This window comes from Cynoglossus semilaevis, chromosome 5 (assembly GCF_000523025.1).
Source record: "Cynoglossus semilaevis isolate Cse_v1.0 chromosome 5, Cse_v1.0, whole genome shotgun sequence".
In the NCBI taxonomy this organism is placed as follows: domain Eukaryota; kingdom Metazoa; phylum Chordata; class Actinopteri; order Pleuronectiformes; family Cynoglossidae; genus Cynoglossus; species Cynoglossus semilaevis.
In genome coordinates this window covers 7,443,044-7,464,784 of record NC_024311.1, presented here as the reverse complement: position 1 = coordinate 7,464,784, position 21,741 = coordinate 7,443,044, and the positions used below count along the sequence as shown (strand labels likewise).

General features: G+C 40.8%; 2 protein-coding genes across 2 annotated transcripts; both read right to left on the bottom strand.

Annotated features, from left to right (window-relative positions):
- Positions 1 to 264: 264 nt before the first annotated feature.
- On the bottom strand, positions 265 to 7,244 carry LOC103378881 (aspartate aminotransferase, mitochondrial). The gene is made up of 10 exons (XM_008310241.3): positions 7,079 to 7,244; positions 4,245 to 4,401; positions 3,895 to 4,023; positions 3,725 to 3,784; positions 3,475 to 3,636; positions 2,825 to 2,929; positions 2,558 to 2,708; positions 2,235 to 2,400; positions 1,984 to 2,134; positions 265 to 1,126 (listed from the first exon to the last, which is right to left on the bottom strand). Exons 1-10 carry the CDS (start codon positions 7,159 to 7,161, stop codon positions 1,004 to 1,006), a joined length of 1,287 nt encoding a protein of 428 aa, XP_008308463.1. The 5' UTR covers positions 7,162 to 7,244; the 3' UTR covers positions 265 to 1,003.
- Positions 7,245 to 8,245: 1,001 nt separating this feature from the next.
- Positions 8,246 to 17,100, bottom strand: LOC103378906 (calretinin-like). The gene is made up of 12 exons (XM_008310267.3): positions 16,458 to 17,100; positions 12,687 to 12,763; positions 12,412 to 12,501; positions 12,239 to 12,319; positions 11,669 to 11,725; positions 11,259 to 11,336; positions 10,537 to 10,592; positions 10,436 to 10,459; positions 10,316 to 10,340; positions 9,356 to 9,409; positions 8,950 to 9,021; positions 8,246 to 8,838 (listed from the first exon to the last, which is right to left on the bottom strand). The coding sequence occupies exons 1-12, from the start codon at positions 16,549 to 16,551 to the stop codon at positions 8,722 to 8,724; spliced, it is 825 nt and encodes a 274-aa protein (XP_008308489.1). The 5' UTR covers positions 16,552 to 17,100; the 3' UTR covers positions 8,246 to 8,721.
- Positions 17,101 to 21,741: the final 4,641 nt, after the last annotated feature.

Below are 21,741 nucleotides of genomic sequence, written 5' to 3'. Positions count from 1 at the left end.
AATTGAATGTTACTGAATGTAATTATAATATTAAGCTTTGGTTGTTCCAGATTAAATGTTAACGCAAAACTAAAGTTACATTACAGATCTGGAGAGAAAGGGAAACATGAACATTCACATTCAATTTTTCAATTAATATTAAGTTTGGCCCCAGACTTTGTCCCAGTGTTTAATTTTGGCCCTGTGGACAGTTACCTGCTTATACAGAAGAACCAGAACGTGTGTGAACTGGTGAGAATAAATCCACAGACATTGAAACACAAGTGTTTTTCTTATGGTTTATTGTTTGTTCAGTACAACAGATGACCTGTGATCCAGAATATAACTTAATAAGAGGAACAACACGTTGAAGAGCTGAAGGACTGAGGGACACCACCCGACACCATCCAACATCACCCGCACTTGGTGAAACAGAAAATAAAATACTTTTTTTTATATTATTATCAGCATTGAACGAGTGGCATTCTGGGGTTTGATCTACTGACTGATCAATATCCTGTAGGTCAGGTAGAAAATAACAATCCTGGAACAGACGGACAAATTCCAACCAGATAAGTGTGATTAATTACCAGATAGATGTCTGCAGGTTAACAGGGAAATCATAGTCATTTATTGATTGGTGAATCCATAGTCATGTGATGTTTTCTTCAGACAGTGCCTTTTTGCTTATAAAGTGCTAAAATAAAAGAACCTAAAAATTTAAGAAAAATAATTAAGCTGTGTCTTCTACACAGACTCCACAGATAAGAGTAAACTTTCGGTGGACACGGCCGAGGGAAGCATGGACCAATCACAATTTAGCTCATATATATTATTGTTCTGTGAAAAATGGAGGGCAGAGACAAAACTGAACATTCAATAACATCCAATGAGAAAACAACTAGAAGAACCGAGCGTTTCTTTTCTTTTCTAACGGTGGAATGAAGCAGACACTTAGAGACACAACGAAGCTCCTCATCCACACCGCTGCTTTGATGCTGTAGCTGCGCCCACAGCCTCCGCTCTACTTGGTGACGGCGTGGATGGCCTCAGCCAGGTAGCCCACGTTTCCAGACGTCACGCCGGCCATGGAAATCCTGCCATCCTTGGTCATATAAATAGAGAAATCCTTGGTCAGACGCTCCACCTGTGGACGTGAGAAGGACAGAGGTTTGAATCCTGGTCCATGACTTCACGCCGTCATCAATCACCTGACACTCATCCAGTTCTACACACTGTCAATTACTTTGAATGATTTATACTGGGTACTCCAATAAATCTAAGAGTGTATCCAAAGTTAAAAAGCCAGAATGCTGCAGTGGTGTTACTCCCATCTGCAATGAACTCAATACTGGACTTAAATCCAGTGTGTCCCTAATTCCATGCAGTGACTACAGCTGTGGTGACCCCAGATAAAAAGGCAAACAGAGTGATTTATTTATGGGGGAAAAAAATTAATAAATTAATGTAGAAGATTTGAAATTACATTCTTGTTTCTAGTTTTAATAAAACATGTCGTATAAAAAGTCGTGATGGAAACCACCAGGGGTACTTTGGCTCCCTCTAGTGGCTTATTGGGTAATATGATTAAAAAAAGAAAACGATGGTTAATGGGTGTGTATTTAAGTGTCAGTTGTAGTACTACTTCATTGTACAGTTCGATCTCGGCTGTTCAGTCTAATAATATGATTACAGATTAAATTCTACTGGTCTCAGTAGGACTGGGTAGGTCTGTACTGGTGTAGGTCTGTACTGGTGTAGGTCTGTACTGGTGTAGGTCAAACTGGTGGTTCTTAGACCAATATTCTCAGAGACTGTACACAGGGTACCATTGGTCCAGACCTTTTGCCTTGATCTAAAAGTCCAACTCTTATTTAACTAAATCTATTTCTCTAGCAGGAAATATAGTGATGATGTTTTTTGCCAGTTCTTCATTTCTGTTGTAAAAAGACCTCGATTTAAATGAAAACCAGTTTGAGTTCTGTTGTTCCTGAGTGTCAGCACCTGCTCAGGCTTCAGACCAGTGAAGCAGAACATCCCGATCTGGTCGATGACGTGCTGCCAGTTGTGAGAAGAACCCTCCTTCTTCAGCCCGGCCACCAGCTGCTCTCTCATCTTGATGATGCGGTTGGCCATACCATGGACCTCCTCCAGCCTGGACACAGGGACAGCAGTGAGAACATCAGGTCATTCATCTGAAGTGTGTTGTCGTTGTTGTGGTTGTTGTTGTTGTCGTTGTTGTTGTTAACACGTACCACACTGAGCGCAGCTCCGGGGTGTTGAGGATGGTGGTCGCGATCCTGGCGCCGTTCATCGGTGGGTTGGAGTAAATGGGTCTGATGAGGATTTTCAGCTGAGACTCCACCCTCTTGGCCTCCTCGTTATCTTTACACACCACGGTGAAGCCTCCAACACGTTCACCTGTCATTTAGACACGGCTCAGGATTGGTTCAACGATCCACCTCAAGGTGGCGCTATAAAACTACTTGTTTGTGTGTATCTACGTATACACATATATTATATATATTTACATACATAAATAAATATATATATGTTTGTGTATAAGTGTATGACTGACCATACAGTCCCATGTTCTTGGCGAAGGACTGGGACAGTACGATGTTATGGCCCTGTTCAATGAAATGGCGTACAGCCCAGGCGTCGCGGTCGATGTCTCCGCTGGCGAAGCCCTGGTAGGCCATGTCGAAGAACACTAACAGGTTTCTTTTCTGTGGGGAGAGAGAAAAGTGAAAGAGATACAGTTAGGGATAAATGTGTCCAAAATGTAGACATTAAAGGAGCAGTTCACAAACTTGTCGTCTTGGTGTCAACGATGCTGACTCACCTTCACGACTTCAGAGATCTCCTTCCACTGCTCAGGTCGAGGGTCCACTCCAGTGGGGTTGTGGGCACAAGCATGTAACAAGATGACACTCTGCTCTGGGATTTTCTGTGAGACAGAAGTATGGAAGGTTTGAATTCAACATTCAAGGTCATGGAGATCATTCAAGGTCATGGAGATCATTCAAGGTCATGGAGATCACAAACCAAAGCTGACGTAACATACTGTAGTTAGACTGTGAAGTTCACATTAAATAGCACTGTGTGTGTGTGTGTGTGTGTTGACCATGAACAGGTGAACAGGTGATAACAGACTGTGTCATATCAGTACAAAGTGTGTGGTTATGTAAATACATATCTATACATTTGACCTTTTGGATAAAAATCAACAGAAGTTTTACTGTAGTACACATTATATAGTACTTCATACAGAGTGTTAACTCTGTATGGACATGATACTACATCCATACAGAGTTAACACTAGGGGGTGTAAGAAACAATGTTAGCATTGGTAACATTTCTTAATTCATTGTTTATTTTGGAATCTGGTCCAAGGCCGGATTAGATGGTTCTATGGGCCCGATTCAGCCCGCGGGCCTCCAGTTGATTATCATTGGTTTAAATCATTGTCTCTGTTGTGAATTAAAAACCTACAGAAATGTCTTCCAGGGCTCCGTTGAAGTCAAAGCCGCAGGTGGAGGGGTCGTAGTATCTGTAGGCCTTCAGCTGCATCCCAGCATCCCTGAAGATGGGGGTGTGGTTTCCCCAGGACGGCTTGGGCAGATACACGTCACGCGCACCTCCATGAAAGCGAGACTAAAACGAGACAAACACCTGGTCATGAATCTCCGGCCAGAATTTCATCTTCTGCAGAAAAGCAACAACAAAAAGGTGAGAACTTTACCAGGAAGTTGGCTCCGATGCGCAGAGATCCAGTTCCTGAGATGGTTTGTACAGTAATGTTCTGTACAGAGAGGGGGAGAGAGGGGGAGGGAAGGGGAGGTCTGGGTTTTAAATACTGTCATTTCAGATTTCAACTTCATTTAATCTGGAGGACCCAACAGTTCAACTTACCCTTCCGCTCTTTAAGACTTCATTCTCGGCACCGAGAGCCAGCTGAGCGCAGGCTTTGTTGAACTCCCCCAGACCCCCGATGGGCAGGTACTCCTTATCCAGCTGTTTGGCTGCAATCAGGGCTTCTGCCTGTGAGGACGGTGAGGAAACCAACAGGTGTCAGACATTAGCACGAGAGCTAACGACAGCAGTTAGCTGTTGTATATATTCTTTTTTTCACATTTGGAGTTCAAATACGGGGATGCCATTAAAAGTTCTCGTTCCTGTAGTGTTGGTACTCTAACATCGGTTCCTCTTCCATTCATGCTACATTGTAAACAAACCCACAGGTTTTGTTTTTTTTTTTTTACCTTGCGGACACAGCTCAGCACGAATGGTTTGCCCTGGTCGTCCCTGTAGGCTCCGACTCCCAGGTTCATTTTCTTTGGGTTGCTGTCTCTCTTGAAGGCCTCGGTCACCCCCAGGATAGGGTCGGGGGGGCCCATCTGCACTCCCCCCCACCATGAGCTGCAGAGACACCAGATTAGATGGTGGTTAGTTCTGCCGTTACCCTGTATCGTGATACGTACCGTATCCTCAGATTCTTGACAATACTCCCCTGTACATATCTATGACCCAATGACTAAAGGAGAACAATGATAAACTCAAAAGACAATTAAACCACGGAGGTTCCCATCATGCACTGGTCGCACCTTGTATACCAGTGTATGAGGCCTGTTTCTGTGAGTGGCTAATGCTGCAGCTTAGCTCCTCATGTGACCTCAGCACCACAGCCTGACATCAATCCCATGAGCAGCACATGCTCAGTGAGCGTGAGTTTAATCAAGAAACCAGAGTTAAAATCCAGGAGCGGTCCAAAAAAGGGACTATTTTTGGTTTTGTTTTTTAAGTCAAAGTAGCTTAAAATGAATCAAATGTACAATATAACATGACCTATTGACTTGTTTTCATGTTGACATGTAGACTCTTTTCGTTCTAGTTTACTATTTATTAGTTCACTTACTTATCAAATGAAGTGTTTGTCTGTCTTCCTGCACATTTCAAAATTATTTGACAGTTATTTCACCTTAATAGAGGCAGGGTCTGAAACATCAGACTTTGACGTCATAAATGAAACTTGTTGGACGTGGACCTGGTAAGACAGGAATGGTTTTGTGTCCAAGGCGTCGCTGGTGCTCACCAGTCTCGGGTTACTTCTACTTTGTAAACTGAGCGACTAAATTTAGGACTGAATACTTTTCAAAGGGCACAGGCCCCCGATCTTCTGTCCATCATTTGGAAAATAAATCTAAATATGTTTTTGAAAACGCATCGATAAAAATTTTCAGACTATTACATACATAAAAGTAAACTGATGCCAATAATAATAACACAAGTATTGTATAAAGTACTTTGCATAACGTGCAGAGATACTTGCAAACTGTGTAGAACTTCAATGAAAAGACACAGAGTCAGAAATCAGATACAAAAGGAAATAAAAACCAGACTCAGTTCAAAGCGTTCTGTGTTTTGGGAAAGTTGTTCTGCTGGGCTAGGTGTGGGTTTAAAAAACATTTTGTTGATAAAATGTGCCGGTTCAAGTCCAGAGAAATGTTACATCAGTAAGAGTTCGACTTTAGAGTCAAACTTATAGAGATATGACACAAAGTCGTCAATGCCACGAATGATAAAAAGACTGATAACCTGTGTTTGGACTCTCACGTCTGTCGTCTCAGGGCCTTTAATTCACTGTGTTTTATATTTTATATTTGAACTGTGGTTATTTCATGGACAAACCTGCTGATAAAAGTCAAATAAATTAAACACAAACATAAATAATACACTGCTGCACAACATAACTCAATTTAAATCATGGTACAGAGCTGCTTTAATATCTGTGTCTGAAAGCACTGACAGACTGATAGCACTGTCAGTACTGTCAGTACTGTCAGTGCTGTCAATACCAGTACTGACAATCCCAATACACAATACTACAGCAGAAGTAACTCTTGTGCAAATCAATAGCAGTAAAATAGCTAGAGGGAAATGTAAATATGTAACGTTCTAGGTTTTTCATTTACTTTTCACTTTTGAATTTTTCATTATTGTTTAGTTTTTGAAAAATAAATATATTATTATAAAGGTTTTTTTTAAGCTTCTAGATGCTTCTAAAAAACTACTAGTGAGCGACTGGACTTTTGGACCAAACTCGTGTAAACAATGTGTAGGTGGGAGAGAAAAAAAGGAAGCGTTTTATTCTGGGAAACTAGATCGTCATTAAACACACACAGAGAGAGAGAGAGTGACAGAGAGTGAGGGGGGAAATGTCAACTGTGTGGAAACTGAAACACCGTGTTGTAGATGAAACGGGAGAACACGGGCCTTGTAATACAACGTGTACCTTCTCGTGTACTACACGGAAGATACGAAACCATGGAGGTGGGTCTAAATCTACGTTTGTCCTCCAAACAGAACCAGAAAGGACACCGGTGACTGGTTCATCTTCGACGAGCTAATCAGCTCTCAGAGAAGGGCCGCTACAGCCAATCAGCGAACAGTTTTCTCCCCAGCTACGAGAAGTCGCAAAGCTCAAAATGCTTCTCGAAAAGCCATTGCGAATGTGTAAATCCTAAAATGATATTATATTTCATACATAACAATTACAGACCGACCATAAACAGTGATATACAGTAAGAATACTGAGTGTCAGGGCCAGGTGACCGCTCAGTCTTGTAAAGTGCCAATAAGCGTAGCTAAAAATGAAGTTACGCTGCTGAACTAAATCGCAACGTGACTTTTATTAGCAGCGCTACAGGATTAGCACCGCTACGTCGCTTTTCTGTCAATTCAATGGTCCCTAGAAACAATGGTGAAGATTGAGCAAGTTTTGGAACCAGTTAGCACATGACTACACCTTAAGGAGCATCCTGGCGTCGCCAACACCGTTTGACCTCTGTCAGTAATTGCTAGCGGGGCTAGATGGGCTAAAGTAGTGACAGGACCTGCTGTATAATATGAAACAGTCACAATACCAACGACGTAGACACGTCCCAAAGTTCACTGTATAAAAACAGAATCAAATGGAAGAATTTCGCAACCGTGTTATGGCCAATGCAAACAACCCCTTCGCAAAACAAACCTGTAAAGAATACTTTCGTGTCCGCGGATTATTATTATTACTTTACCAGTGTCAGTTGTGTCTTACCTGTGGCGGCTGGACAAAACTCCCAGAGCAGGAGAAATGTTCCCCAGACACTGAATCACCTTGTTGGACTTGAGGAGAGCCATTGCTGCGGTGCGTGCCGAAGTCGAGCGGAGAAGGATGTGAGCGGATGCGGAGGGCAAGATGAAGTACAACGTCACGCAGCGACGTCAGTGAGGACGTGCCTCATCAGAGCTCTGTACGACTACACACCGACGCTTTGGATATTTAAACTAAATTGAATATTTAAAAATGAATATAAAACAATCTGAGCTCTAACACAAGGGCAGATTTTATGTCAGAAACACAGGCTGATTAGGGCCTTAGGGTTTTCTCATTGGCTTTTAGATCATTAAAAAATATATTCATACGGTAAAATGCATTAAAATGCCTAATTCACCGAGTTTGTGTTAGCTGTCGCATTTCATCTAATAGGCAGTTCCAAAAAGCATTTCTACCAACACCAAAACTCTAGTTTTTAATTAGTGGCAGCATTCTGCAGTACTACTATTCGTCCACTTGGGGGCAGTATCAGACAAATGGACTTTGTTTTTGTTAACGCTGATAGAAATGTGAAACTCAGATCGAAATATATATATATATATATTACCACAAAGAGTGTTTATAGTTGCTTGTAAATCCAACTGTTAGAATATGTGGTAATATTTAGGAAGAAATCCGAAAACGATCAACTTTGACTTCGAAATAATGATAAAGTACTGCAAAAAGTCTGCGTTGAATCTCTTCTCTTTATCCATGGTTCTTAGATTGTAGTTACAGAGCAGGTTAGTACCTTCAAGGAACAATTCGGTGTTTAAAAAAAAAATTACAATAACATCTATGTTGAGGCTGTGGATGTCCCTCTAGTGGTATGTGTGGGAATCCGATTATCGTTAGGAGTATATGATTCGATTCCATGTTGCTCCCACATGTTTTGTGGTTTGAAAATTTAATTTAATTTAACAAATCAATTATGTTTTGATAAGTACTTTTTCTTCTCTGCACTACTGTATTTTATTTGGCCATACTAATGTACAAGAGACATAGACACAGTTTGATCTGTTCCCTTTTCACCATCATAAAGGAGCTGACAGATCAATAACAATAAGATTTTTTATATTAAAAAAAAGACGAGAAATGCTGTAAGTTTGTATTTATTTGTATTTATTGATCTCTCTGTAACATCTATAGTAGAGCAGTTCAAGCCTCAAATATATTAATTAATAAATAAATCAGCGTAGTATCAAATCAAACAGAACAGATAATGACGTATATATAATAAATAAATTAAATTCCTACAGAAATAAGAGCATTTTAAGTCCAGTTGGAGAAGAACATATATGAGGACTAATTATATTTGAAAATACAAATTTTAAAATACAATTACAAAATAATAAATGCACAATAAATTTCTACTACGTTTAACTGTGGAACTGAAAGAGGAGGAGGTGAAGAGAAAGAAAGAACTTGGCTACGGCTACGAAAATCAAAAACGCAGTGTCAGCAGTACACAGTGTGCAGTGAAGCGCACTTTACTGTAAGTAGTGTAGCCTGGGTTAGGGTCGCACATGCACCAGGGTTCGGGGGAGGTGGGGTGGAAGGTTGAGCAGGGGAGAGGAGGGCAGCTGTGGTCTCAGACGGTCAGGTCACAGTGCAGAGTCCCGGCAGAGGACGATCTCCAGCTCAGTGCGGTACAGTTTCCCTCCATCAGACAGAGCCATGATGCTCTTCTTGTACCCCCCCAGTCCTGATGCATCCACATCCTGTCAAAAAACACAGTATCAGTGGAGGGTTAAAGTCACAGAGGTCACAGTTACAGTAGTTCAAGTCTATATTTGGCTAAAATGACAGACGCAGGGAAACAGTTTTATTACCATTTTGTTCTTGTCCCTGAGGTCCTTCAACAGAGCATCCAGTTCCTGCAGTGGAATGTATCCACTGCCATCCTGAAAACACACACACACACACACACACACAGGTCAAACCATGGGTTCACAACAGGGATGGCATGATATTAGCATAATCATGTAACATCTGTGAGAAACGTTCTTAGTTTTTGCCCCTATGTGGGGCTGTCTGGAATTCAAATGGGGTCACCTCAAATATCTAGTAATTCTTTTGTTGTCAAAATGAGGTCAGACACCAGAAAAGATTGGGAAATACTGAAATAAAAGTCAACACACCAGCAAAACAACAAATTCCAGTGTGATCTAAAAATCTCTCTTCTCTGCAGGAAGAGTTTGGTAAACACTGTGATTCAGAACAAAGATGCTGTGATACCTTATCATAGAAGGTGAAGATGGAGTCGAACTCCTTCACTGTCAACTTGATGCCCTGTGAAAAAGAAAGAGTTAATAACCAGTGTCCAATCACAGGGCTGGATTCTAGCCAAGCTTTATCCTCTCATTTACTCTATATTTATAAAACCTTTCAAAACTCGTAAAAAAAACTGAAACCAAAGAAATAAGAAAAACAACCTTCACTCAGACTTGTGATAAAACTGTGATGTCTGTCAACGCAGCAGCGCCACCTCTGGGTGAGGGACTCAGTAGGAGTGCGTGACAGTGTGATGACAAATGTGGCTTTGCTCATTTCTCATATACATAATGTGTTTCAAAGCAATATTTACAAAGAAAAGTAAAAGCCCCGCCACACCCAGGGGAGGTATTAATCTGGGGAGATTATCATAACTGGGGCTGGAGTTGAGTTAATCCTGATCAGACAGACTAATCCTCTCTTAGAAAGAAATTGATCTGCTTTCCTGAGCCACTGTATTATCAGATCACATGTCAGACAGGGCCACAAATACACCTTGGGGATTTATGCCATTTGACACGGAATGTGTTTATTTGTATGTTAATATGAATATATTTCATATATATGAATTATTTATATATATATATTTATATTACATTACACATATACACAAAATGTCTTTTTTTATTCTAGTCTAGCTTCCATAACAAAAACCAGTCTCAGATCTTCAAACACTTGATCAAACTATGGGCCGTGGGCCAGATGTGGTCCGCTGGGCTTTTTAACCTGGTCGACAAATCCTTGATGAATAGTACAATGAACAGTAAAGACCGATGTCATCCTTCTGTTTCATGCATTGCAATGAATCAACTGTATTTAAGTTTATGCCACTAGATGGCGGCAGACATCAAATGTGCTAAATTTTCTTTAGGTTTAGGTTTAATCTTGTACACATTATTAAATGATTTCGCCCAAATATCCTACATCCAACCAATACCGAACTGACCGACTGGTCAAATTTTGAACCACATTTTAGCCCGTGAGCCAGTGTTTGCCGACACCTCCGGTGACTACAATCGATCCGGGAACTCTAGCGGGACATACTANTTCTCCTGCACTGGCAGAAGCCTAGGAAAAAAAATACACACATTATCGAAACCTCGAGGAAAAAATCAACATTTTCATACAAACTCACATATATTTACCTCGCCATCTCAGACAGGCCCAGCTTACCATCGCCGTTCAGATCAAACATCCGTAGCTGTGTGTAAGGAGATTAGCATAGAATCTGTTACAGAATCGTAAACACAATGTGATCATGAGCTGCACACACACGTATATTAACACTGACATGAACCGACGCTCCTGACATCAGATTACGCAACAACACTTTCTGGACTATTTGTGGCACATAAAGCATACACACATATATACATATATATATATATACACACATACACAATAGGCTTAAAAAACATTGATTCAATATATATTTACATAACATGTTAGTTAGCCGTTAGTTTTGTTTTTTGCTACCCATTACGGGTTTATATTTACATAACATGTTAGTTAGCCGATAGTTTTGTTTTATGTTACCCATTACTTTTTTTTCAGTTTAAATCCTACTTTTATAAAACCTTTTTCTTTTAGTTCTTTATGGATTTCGCCATGATTCAGTTTGAATGTCCACTGCTGCAGTGTTCAGTTGTCACGGACGAAGATGTGCCCTCCTGTGGCCATATATGGTATGGCGTATATTAATGATGTGAAAGTCGCTTTAGAATATACTGTATGTAGCATGATCAGCTAAACTACAAAAAGTGCTCTCAGTCTGGTGCTCCTTACTTTTGTCTTGTCATGTGAAATATGTAAAACTACAGGCGACGTCTACAGTGACATGATGTCCCTGAACTAAAAGATAACTCACGATGGTCTGCGTGTACTCGTTCAGCTTCTTGTCATCATAGTTTCTGTTCGCTTTCTTCAGCAGGTCTGAGAGGAAACCCTGCGGAGAGAAAGGAAAATAACTGTCAATGACGGGCTAGCGTACCGTAGCATGTAGCATGTTTAGCAAACAACACACATGGGTGTTGACGTTGAACGGCGACCTTTTAATATGAAAATCTGTCCATCCATCATCTATACTGTTAATCCTCAGCAGGTCAAAGGAGGAGCTGCAGCTAATCCCAGCTCACAGTGGGGGAGGAAGGGGGTCTAGACAGGTCGGGATTGTACTGTTGGATTATCGCACAGTATGATGGACTATACTATCGATAACATGCAGCTTCAGGCCCGGTGTCGTCTTTTACGTCTTATTTGACTGTGTGTGAGATTCACCTTCAGCTCGTTTGATTCGATGTATCCACTGCGGTCGGTGTCATATCTCCTCCAGGCCTGCAGGAGCAGCAGCAGCAGGAGAAGAAGAAGAAGAAGAAGAGTGAAGCCGTTAGACTACAGTTCATACTTTGACTGATTTAGCACAACAAAAAGAAGTAAAAGTACCGGCCACTCCGCACGACGCTGTGCAAGTATTTAGTCCAAGTCCTCATCAAAGATAGATACACCCCCCACCCCCCCACACACCCCCCTCAGAATACTGTCACCCATTCATAATGTATGGACGTCTGAGAATAGCTTTGAGTGTTTTCATCACAATGACCCAGATGTTCAGTTCTTCAGTGTTTTCACTGTAGACCACCAAAGATCTGAGAGAGAGAGAGTTTCTTTTTTTTATTCTTTTGTTTTTATTCTTTCTTTCTTATCTCATTTCCCAGTTTTTTCCTCTGTTCCTTTTGTTTTCTTTTTCTTTCTTTCAGTTTGTCTCGCTGCCTTTCTTTCCTTCTCTGCCTCTTTTTTTTCCCCTTTTTTCCGTCTGGTTCTGTTTTGTCCTGATGTACATCAACTCACAGCCATGAATTCACTGCTGGATCCCACGAACTCTCTGAAACACAGCAGGAAGTTTTCCTCCGTGGGCAGAATTGTGGCCAACTGTAGAGAGAGACAAAAAAAAAATCATATTATTATGATTGTTTTTATAATAATTCAGCTCCAGTCTTCAGTCCAACACCTGCTCTTCTCACCTCTGACATTTCGATCCTCCCGTCAGCGTTCTTGTCAAAGTTGGCCATGAACTCCTTCAACTTCTCTTTGAAGACAGCCTGGGAAGGCTCCTGAAGGATGATGGGAAATGTGAGTTTCATCTTAAACACACACACAAGTACTGTGGCTTCTGTTCTGTTCTGTTTACCCCCAGTCGTTAAGGTCATTCAAATAATAACCTGTCTGAGGGTGAAATAACATTGAAATATGACTGTGAAGCCATGACACTGACGGTTGTGGGTGTGAATCCCCTCACCATGCCCGCTCCTCGTCTGGACTTCTCCAGCTCTTTGAAGAAGTTCTCCAGCTCCTTTCCTTCGATGTAACCGTTTCCTGTGGAGCGGCAGAGAAACTTTGAACGTTTTCAATCGTTTGACTGCCGTGATAAAACACAGATATGCAGTTGTTTGGTTCATTTTGCCCACTATGGTGTCTACAAGGCTGCTGGGGGGGGGGGGGGGGGGTTTTTTTTCCTAAAAACACACCCCCCCCCCCGCCCCAATCAACCCATGATTCATACTTCTCAATATGAGAGTTCAAGTTTGTTTGAAGTTTCATTTTATTATATTACTACGTGACGAAACTAGCGTACCATCAATGGTCTGCCTACCATGGTTTGAGAACCACCGGCAGAGAATTTCCCCACCAAGATTAACATGTTACATTTACAGTTTTTATAATATTTTGTAACATTTACAGTTACAAAATATTTCTAATATATTTCCAATATATTTTCTGGATATATCCCTCATATATAAAGGACATTCTGCAGCAGAGGCTGAAAAGATGGGATAATGAGCTGCAATGGGAAAAACCAACCGAGGGAACGATGGGGATTTGGGTGTGGAATGGTGTGCACCAACTGTAACGCTCACTGCTGACCGTGGCAGGACCGACCCATGATTTAATAACATAATTTCCATCAGTCGTTTGTCAGCGAGCCACAGTGGCACGGAGAAGTGTTTGATTTTAATCACGGCCGCGAGTCACATCTGTCTGCAGACGGCAGGGATTATGGGGTTGACGTAATCTGACGCACAGAAATAGACATTATTAAAATTAAACACAGATGTAAAGAATAAAGTGAAGAGACTCGCATCCCTGTCCTTTCATCTCTTTAATCTCCCAGCCTCTCATCTCCTCCACTTTCTGATCATTTTCTTTCTCACCCCTCCTCCCCTCGGCCTTCATTTACACATCGCTGCGGTGGTTGGCCATCTGTGCTCCTCAGAGCTGAGGTTTGTTGTTTACATTTGACACACAAAAAAAAAACTTGAACCAAAACAAACACAGGAGACAGGTGGAAACCCAAGGATGTACTGAAGATTATACGCAAAGTAAATGTACGTATCTATTTATAACAAATATGTTCACCTACTCAAAGCTGTAGTACACAAGAAACTGTACGAAGACATAGAATCCAGCCGGGGTGTTAGCCGGGTTAGCTTGGCGTAGCTTTAGTAAAGAATTTTGTAAAATTGTTAATACACAGTGTTAGCTCACGGCACTTGCACATTAGAGTTTACTGTAGTATATGTTCTAGTACACACTATTGTGTACTAGCACAAAGCTACGCTACACTGCAAATAAAACATGGCTAAAGGAATAGATGCTAGTGCGCCGAAGGTAAACCATACGCAGAGAAGACAGACAAGTGTACGTAGCACCACCTAAAGGCCACATAAGGACAGATACATGTTCAGTGGTGACAAACAGAAAATACCAAAATACTTAAAAAATAAAACAGCACATACTACGACTTACATCTACTTTGATGCTGACTTAGTGACAAACAGAAAATACCAAAATACTTAGAAAATAAAACAGCACATACTACGACTTCCATCTACTTGAATATTTAGATCTGCTAAACTAAGTCTGCCTTAAACATCAGCACAACAACAATAATAATAATAATTATTATTATTGTTCACATTATTGTCATGATTATTATTAATATTATATATTTTTTTAAACGTTTTACTGAAGAGAATCAGGCTGAAGAACTGAGGACCATGTGAACTGACCAGAGTGACCATCAAAGACTAATTCATGGGTCTCATGAGAAGCGCTGACTGTGTTGGCTGAATTAGTGTCGACCGTATAGTTCTCACTGAGTTTGCACAAACAGCACGGCTGTAAAAGCCGACTTAATTTAAGGTTCTCTTGGCCCCGGTTCTCCAGAGTCAAGAACATTTTTGCAATTAGAACTGGCACTGCCTTAAATATCTGCAACAGTTTGGAGGAAGTTTCATATTTAATTCATAGCTCTGGACCGAAACTTCTGGAAATAAATACACTTCTACTGCAGAGAAGGTTTAAAAATAAATTAAAAAAAGTCACCACCTCTGTCCAGGTCAGGAAAGTTCTGGATCGATAAGTCCGACGGCTATTTACACTTAATCACGATTTATATTTAAATCAATACCTGCTGACCCCTACAGGCCGTTTGTCCACAGATGACGCAGCAGAAACACACACACATGTACCAGCTGCAAATGGAATATTTAAATGAATGTGAATTCATTACAAAAGAAAGTCAGTCCAGGTCAAATTCAAAAGTTCTACAGTAACAAGTGTTTTATTTTAATGTAAAAAAATGTATATTTTAGATTTAAGGAGCAGATGGAGGAGTCAGGTTTATGAAATAAAAATGCAATTAGTGAAATTTTAAATAAATCAAAATAAAACTTAGCCCCTAATGATTCACATCCTAGTACTGGTCCTTGGGGTTATGCATCGAAAAGCCCCACCCCCCTGCAGTACCTCTGCGTACCCATAGGGTTGTTCTTCCTAAACCTTTGTTGCACTCCTCCTCCACTTATTGAATAAAGTAAATTAAAAAACAAACAAATCTGGCTTGATAAGAAGATATTAAAATGAATTTGTATTGGTGTCCCACCTCTCCCATGCCCCCCACTTTGAGAAACACAGTCCTTTGTGTTGCCTTATATTAAGGACCAGTTACCCCCCCCCCCCCCCCCCATCCTTTGGCTGTTTGCTAAAGTTAACATAAAATCCCTGCTAATACTGTAGTACTCCATGTACTCTTTGTATACTGCTTTAATCTTAGGAATACATATTGTGCCAAGTGAGATCTGATGGTATTAACAAAGACAGCGTTAATACGAAAAACAAAAAAACAAAAAAAACAAACAACCAAATCACAGATAAAAGTGATTACATGACATGGTGTTTTAATCATCTTTAGTTTTTTTTCCTATTTAGATTTAATTTATTTAATCCCTAAATGTTTTTCTTAAAAATCAAATTAAAAATAAACACGTTCACGTACAGTATGCGTGCACGTTGTGACCTGATGCAATGCACACACGTGCACGCGCATACTGTAAGATGAGTAAGAAGCTCCTCCCACCAGCCCCTCCCCTCCCCATCAGTCTGTTCACACAAACCACTGGTTCGTGATTGTTCTATAAAAAAAATACGATATTCTCATATTCGGTTAACAGATATTAACACATACGTTCCTGCACAGAAATCGAGGGTTCGAATCCCTTTAAGACTTTGACACTGATTATTACAGAAGTCTTTTCAGTTATTTTTTCTTTTTTTCTGTTTTATCCAACAAAGGTTAAAAAAAAATTTAAATAAAAATCTGAAAATTCACTGTAGATACTTTATTATTGAATTAGGTAGATTACATTTAGAATTAATATAGAAACATTAATATAATATATAATTATGATTATTTATAGTACTATTGATGATTGTAATAATAATTATTTAATAATAATTTATTATTGATGTCTAAACATTAACATAAACATTCTTATTATCAATATCGCTAACATTACTGGTGGTCGTCTAGGAAACTATTAGTAATAATAATAATAGTTTATCATTTATTACGTAAAATTAAAATCGTTTGTTATCTTAAACGACTTGAAGCGCGCGCTTTTTATCTGTTGAAAACAGACTATATTTACGTTGAAAAGTAGAGTAAATTTGACTTTATACTGTAAATATTTTTTTCTTTCTTTCTACAATGCAGTAAAGGTTGACTGACCGTCTGTGTCGAAGTGTCTCCAGATGTCGATGAACTGTGCAGCGGTCAGTTCGGCCAGCTGCAGGTTCGGCACCTGCTGTTTCTGAGCGGCCATCTCTGTCTCCGGTTCTTCTTCTGCTCCTTGAATCTGTCGAAGTGTCGAAGTGAAACTTTTCGAGCTGTGGAACGTCCAGGTTGTGTGAGCAGCTCTTCCTCAGCGGGACTTTTTAAATGCCCCCGCCCCCCTTCTCCACTCTCCCCCCGGGTCTTCCTCCTCCTCCTCCTCCTCCTCCCTCTCCTCCTCTTCCACCACACGTTTATGGAGGCGTACTTCTTCTGACGTCCACGTGAGGGCGCCTGAGCTGTAGTGAGACCCCGAAAAACCCAAATCAGCTCGGTTGCCAAGTCTGGTTTATGAAAGCAACTTTGTTTGTTTTTTAAAATAAATTTGCTTGAAAACATTTTTTTTTTTGGTTTATATATTTGTCAAGTTTCTTATAATCAGGAAATCCAGGTGTGGTTTTACCTCCACATTATTTGATGCTGAGCTCCAATCATCCTCAGAATGGTCCCTTGATGTCATGGTAACGTGTTCTTACGTCCAGTGTCCTATTCTACAGAGACATAAAAACAGCTGATAAACAGAGTATATCCATTAAGACAACACTGATCCAAAGTTCTTCCAGTGGACTCACCACCATCCTCCATCCGCAGGAAGGATTGGTACGGTGCAATGTGATTTGGGTGGCGACTGCTGCCCCCGCGACCCGGTAACGGATAAGCGGATGAAAATGGATGGATGGATGGATGGATGATCCAAAGTTGTTGTTAGACTTAGTCTAAGAATGCCTGGTTTGTCCAGTTACAGCATCCATTAACAGAAGCTACATCATCAAGTCAACTTGGCTCCTGATTGGCTACTGCTGCTGACTGGACTGATTTGTTGGATTATAATATGGAACAAAACTATAATAAAAACTAAATTAAAAATCAGATTCAACCATACTTTAGGATTGTGAGATGGTGTGAAATATGTCCACATCATGTTCATACTGTTTGGTAAACTCTATTATATATCATTCAATCGACCCAGCTGCTTGTTTCTTTCTCATGATCTGGCAACACTGTTACAGTGGGATGGAGCAGCAGCAGGAGAGAGGAGCAGCAGGAGGAGAGAGGAGCAGCAGGAGGAGAGAGGAGCAGCAGGAGGAGAGAGGAGCAGCAGCAGGAGGAGAGAGGAGCAGCAGCAGGAGGAGAGAGGAGCAGCAGCAGGAGGAGAGAGGAGCAGCAGCAGGAGGAGAGAGGAGCAGCAGCAGGAGGAGAGAGGAGCAGCCCCGGTCCAGGTTCCAGCTCCGGTCATTATTCATGGTCCAGTTCTACTTCTGCTGCTGTGCAGACAAAATGACATCAAACTATTTCAAATTGTGATGGCAGTGAGGGGGCTGACCCCCACTGCACCTCCCCTCCTCCCACCCGGGATCTATGTCACCACTGGACTGCGGCTGATCAGATAAGGTGTGAATACATTAGACAGCAACAGCTCCCAGCAGCCACTGCGGCAGGAGACGCACCCGTAACGCTTCACTGAGGAGTCGCCCTCTCCTCCGCGTGCTGCCTTCACTGTCCGGCCAAGTTTCACATAACAGATGTCACAGCAGCATCCTCCTAATATCCCCTTCAGCTTTTACTTTCACCTCCTCTCTGCCAGCACCTCCTCCACCCTCCATCATTATCCCTGACCTGCTGAGGTCGGAGGATCACTCACTCTTCTTGGTCAATTGAACTCATGACCTCTTTTTTGCAGCAGCAGCAGCAGCAGCAGCAGCAGCAGCAGCAGCAGCAGCAGCAGCAGCAGCAGTGGCTCCTGCCAGGCCACTAAATCAACCCACCGTTGTTCATTGTGCAGGATGAGCCACACATTCCTCCAATCTTTTTTTCCCCCTTCCTAAACCCCCCCCCTGCTCCCCCCCCAGCAGAGCTGCGGTGAGAAGGACGAGGGTTTCAGATAGAGATCAAATATTTGATCCACCAGGAGGAAAAAAAAATATGTATGTGTATATAAATATATGAAATAAAGTGACTGTAAGTTTGTGTGTAAGATGAGTTTCCTCGTACCCTCCTCACCCCCCTCCCTATCCCCCTCTGCATGAAGGGACCGTGGTACTGTTATTTATAGGTCCAGTCTTGTCTGTTATGTTGAAGAATTATAGATTTACTTGAGCTCTGACTGATCCTCGGTCGGAGGCGTTGGTTACTTATGACCCAAGAATGAATTCTGTTCTTATGCATTTTGTAATTTAAACAGAGCAAAACGTTGTTACCAATACAGTGCAACATTAACATTAAGCTTTAGCTTGTGTCGGTTTGTACTAGTGTTATTGTACGGGGTGCAGAGTGTAGAAGGAATGATGGATTTACAGTTGTGTTAATTCACTGTCGTTCCATTTAATGGAAACAAATTATGGAGCATCACGCGGTCCTCCTCATGTGGTACCAGACTCTGACAGACAATTCATTATCGTTGATGGAAGTAGAGCCCATAATTAAAGGTGTCATGTCTTGGTTTTAGACACAGGGATGAATCAAGAGCTAATTATGGATAATTATGGAATTGATCACCAAAACACCATAATAGTTATACCAGTTATACCAGTTATACTAGTTATACTAGTTATACTAGTTATACTAGTTATTCAGCTGGAGTTAAAACAAACCAGGCATAAACTCTTAGTTCATGACCAGAGACTTTGACCAATCACAGAGCAGTTCAGACCATTCAAGGGTGTAATGCTATCAGCATCTATACGTAGGCTGCCAATACTGCATTGGTACAACACTGCATACTCTGCAGTACTAGACCTAATACTCACTCCAGTCTCTCTCTGCTGAATTAAAATCTGAAATGCAGTTGGATTTTATTACACACATATATATATATATATATATGTTATATTTATATAATAATAATATTGCATATACATATAATTATTAACCATGTAGTTATTATAATGATATACTGTTTTGTATTTTTTGTATTATTTAATTTTTTATATAAGTACGTGTGTGTGTGTGATATAAGAAATCCAAAAAAGACGGAGAAGGACACGAGTTGGCTGTAAAACTGTCTGTTTGTACAGAACCAGACGACGACATCACCATTCTCCACAGGGAACAATTAGGAGGCTCGATCATTCACCAGAAAAGTTCTCAAATGCAAAAACAAATCCTAGTGATACCACCAGAGACGGGAGCGTGAGTCCCCATGATGCAACAGTGCCACCACTGGGCAATAACCTCTCAGATACATGCAATTTCTGGAATTAAATTAAAATTTTAAATTCATTTATTAAAAAAAAAATGCCAGTGAAAATGTGGCTCATCTGCTTATCTTAAACTATAAGTCACAATAATGTGAATTAATACATTTCCTTTGGTTTATTAATGCCATATTATTTATTTGTGAATTTGTGAATTTTTGAATTTTCGATTTGGACATTTCTCTCTCGTGTTTTAAATCCATCACTTTTGACTTTAAAAATCAAATTCAAAATCACTCCAACAATCTAATTTTAATCAGGTTTAAATTTGAATTTAATTTGAATTTAAATCCAAAGCATCCAACCATTCATAGATTGACATTTTTGTAACCTCTTCACCATATCTGAAGCACAGACAGTACAGAGGAGACGTTAGCAGACTCAGATCTGTGTGGTCTCCACAGACTGATGTAAACACTGTCCTGGTGAGAGAGCTTCAAAACAGCGTGAGAATCTCCAGAGAGACCAGGCTTCATCACGCCTACTTCTGTCGACTGTTGACAGAGGATTCTTGCTGAATTTAAACTATACATGAACTAAGTAAAAAAAATAGAGCTCAACAAAAACATCTGACCTCCAGTGTCAACGTAGCCTATCAGCCAATCATCAGCCAATCAGAATGTAAGCATAATTCTTTCCAGTAAATTTAGAAGAGCTTTTTCCAAGACTAAATCAAAATTGATATTAGATATTTCATATATCACTCCTTTATCTTTATTGCTATTTCTAGCATTACAGTCTACAGTTGATCTCTGTTTGCAGATGACACCCTAATCTTCTTTATGTCATTACTGGCATTACTGTCAAAATGCCACCAGATACTTACAGAAGTACGGTAAGCTAATGATTTACAAAGAATACATATATATATATATCTATATATATATATATAGGAATTCTGTACGACCGCAGTCACACTTTTTAGTGCATTCAAACACACTCTGATTAGCCCACTCAGGTACAGTTACCATCCAGCCGGCAGCCAGTTAGCTTAGCGTAGCCTAAAGAGTGTAACAACAGAGGTGTGGCGTGCAGTAGTAGTAACAAAGTAGACCTTCGTAGCTCACTGATCTCTGTTGAGTGGCTAAAGTGATTGCGGTGTTGTGAAACGGTACGTTCCACATGAGCTCCGTGCTGAGCTGCAGTAATTCACACACCAGGGGGACGGGACTGTGGGCTGTATATTCTTTAGAGCCTTCAGTCCAACACACAGCTATTCCAGCTGTATGTACCTGATGTGGAGGTCAGTCTCATCAGTGGAGCCGTAGAGCATTTATGTTGGAGTAATGGGATCATTATTCATGTTCTTTTTTCCTTTTTTTTTTTCTTAAGTTGAAAATTTCAAGCCGTTTAAATAAACCTGAATTGCACACAGTATGTGTGAGAACTGCGACCAGCAGCGTCACGTCAGGATGAATCGTCATGTGTTTACAGGCCATAAACAAGTGCACTGGAGCAGAGCTAACAGTACCAGGAGCAGATATCAAGGTACAGTACAAGTGTGTGTGTGTGTGTGTGTGCGCATTTGAACTACCAGATCCCTGTGGACTGATTTGTGCTCCCCAGCCGTACCGCCATCCAGCCAATCCTTTTATTGAGCCACTTCAATTCAGTGGGTTAACTGAGGTCCACTCATGTGCTTTCAAGCAAAGAGTGAGAGACAGTGACAGACAGTGAGTGAATGTGCAGTAAACCACCATGCCAAACCACCCCCCCCCACCCCCCGCCTCCCTCCATCCATCTAGCTATCTATTAGCCTTCAACTGTGGAGCAGAAATAAAATTCTCTGAAGTCGGTTACTGTAATTACGTGTATTAAATCACAATTCATCAAATTAAACGAAAACCACTGCAGTCCGGCGCGGAGCGTCGACCAGTTGTCAGTGAACATGTACATTAAAGGAACATTCAGTAAATTCACACAAACTCCTCTGGGAGCTGCACACGGAAAAGATTAGCATCTTTTTAAAAACAACGAAAAAACATTTA

Excerpts from the sequence above, each read along its gene's own strand:
- LOC103378881 (XM_008310241.3), bottom strand. The coding sequence starts at position 7,161 with ATGGCTCTCCTCAAGTCCAACAAGGTGATTCAGTGTCTGGGGAACATT. Across the intron at positions 2,930-3,474 it reads GAGCCCTGGAAGACATTTCT|AAAATCCCAGAGCAGAGTGT; the intron begins GTAGGTTTTTAA and ends TCTGTCTCACAG. Across the intron at positions 2,135-2,234 it reads CCGGAGCTGCGCTCAGTGTG|GCTGGAGGAGGTCCATGGTA; the intron begins GTACGTGTTAAC and ends CCCTGTGTCCAG.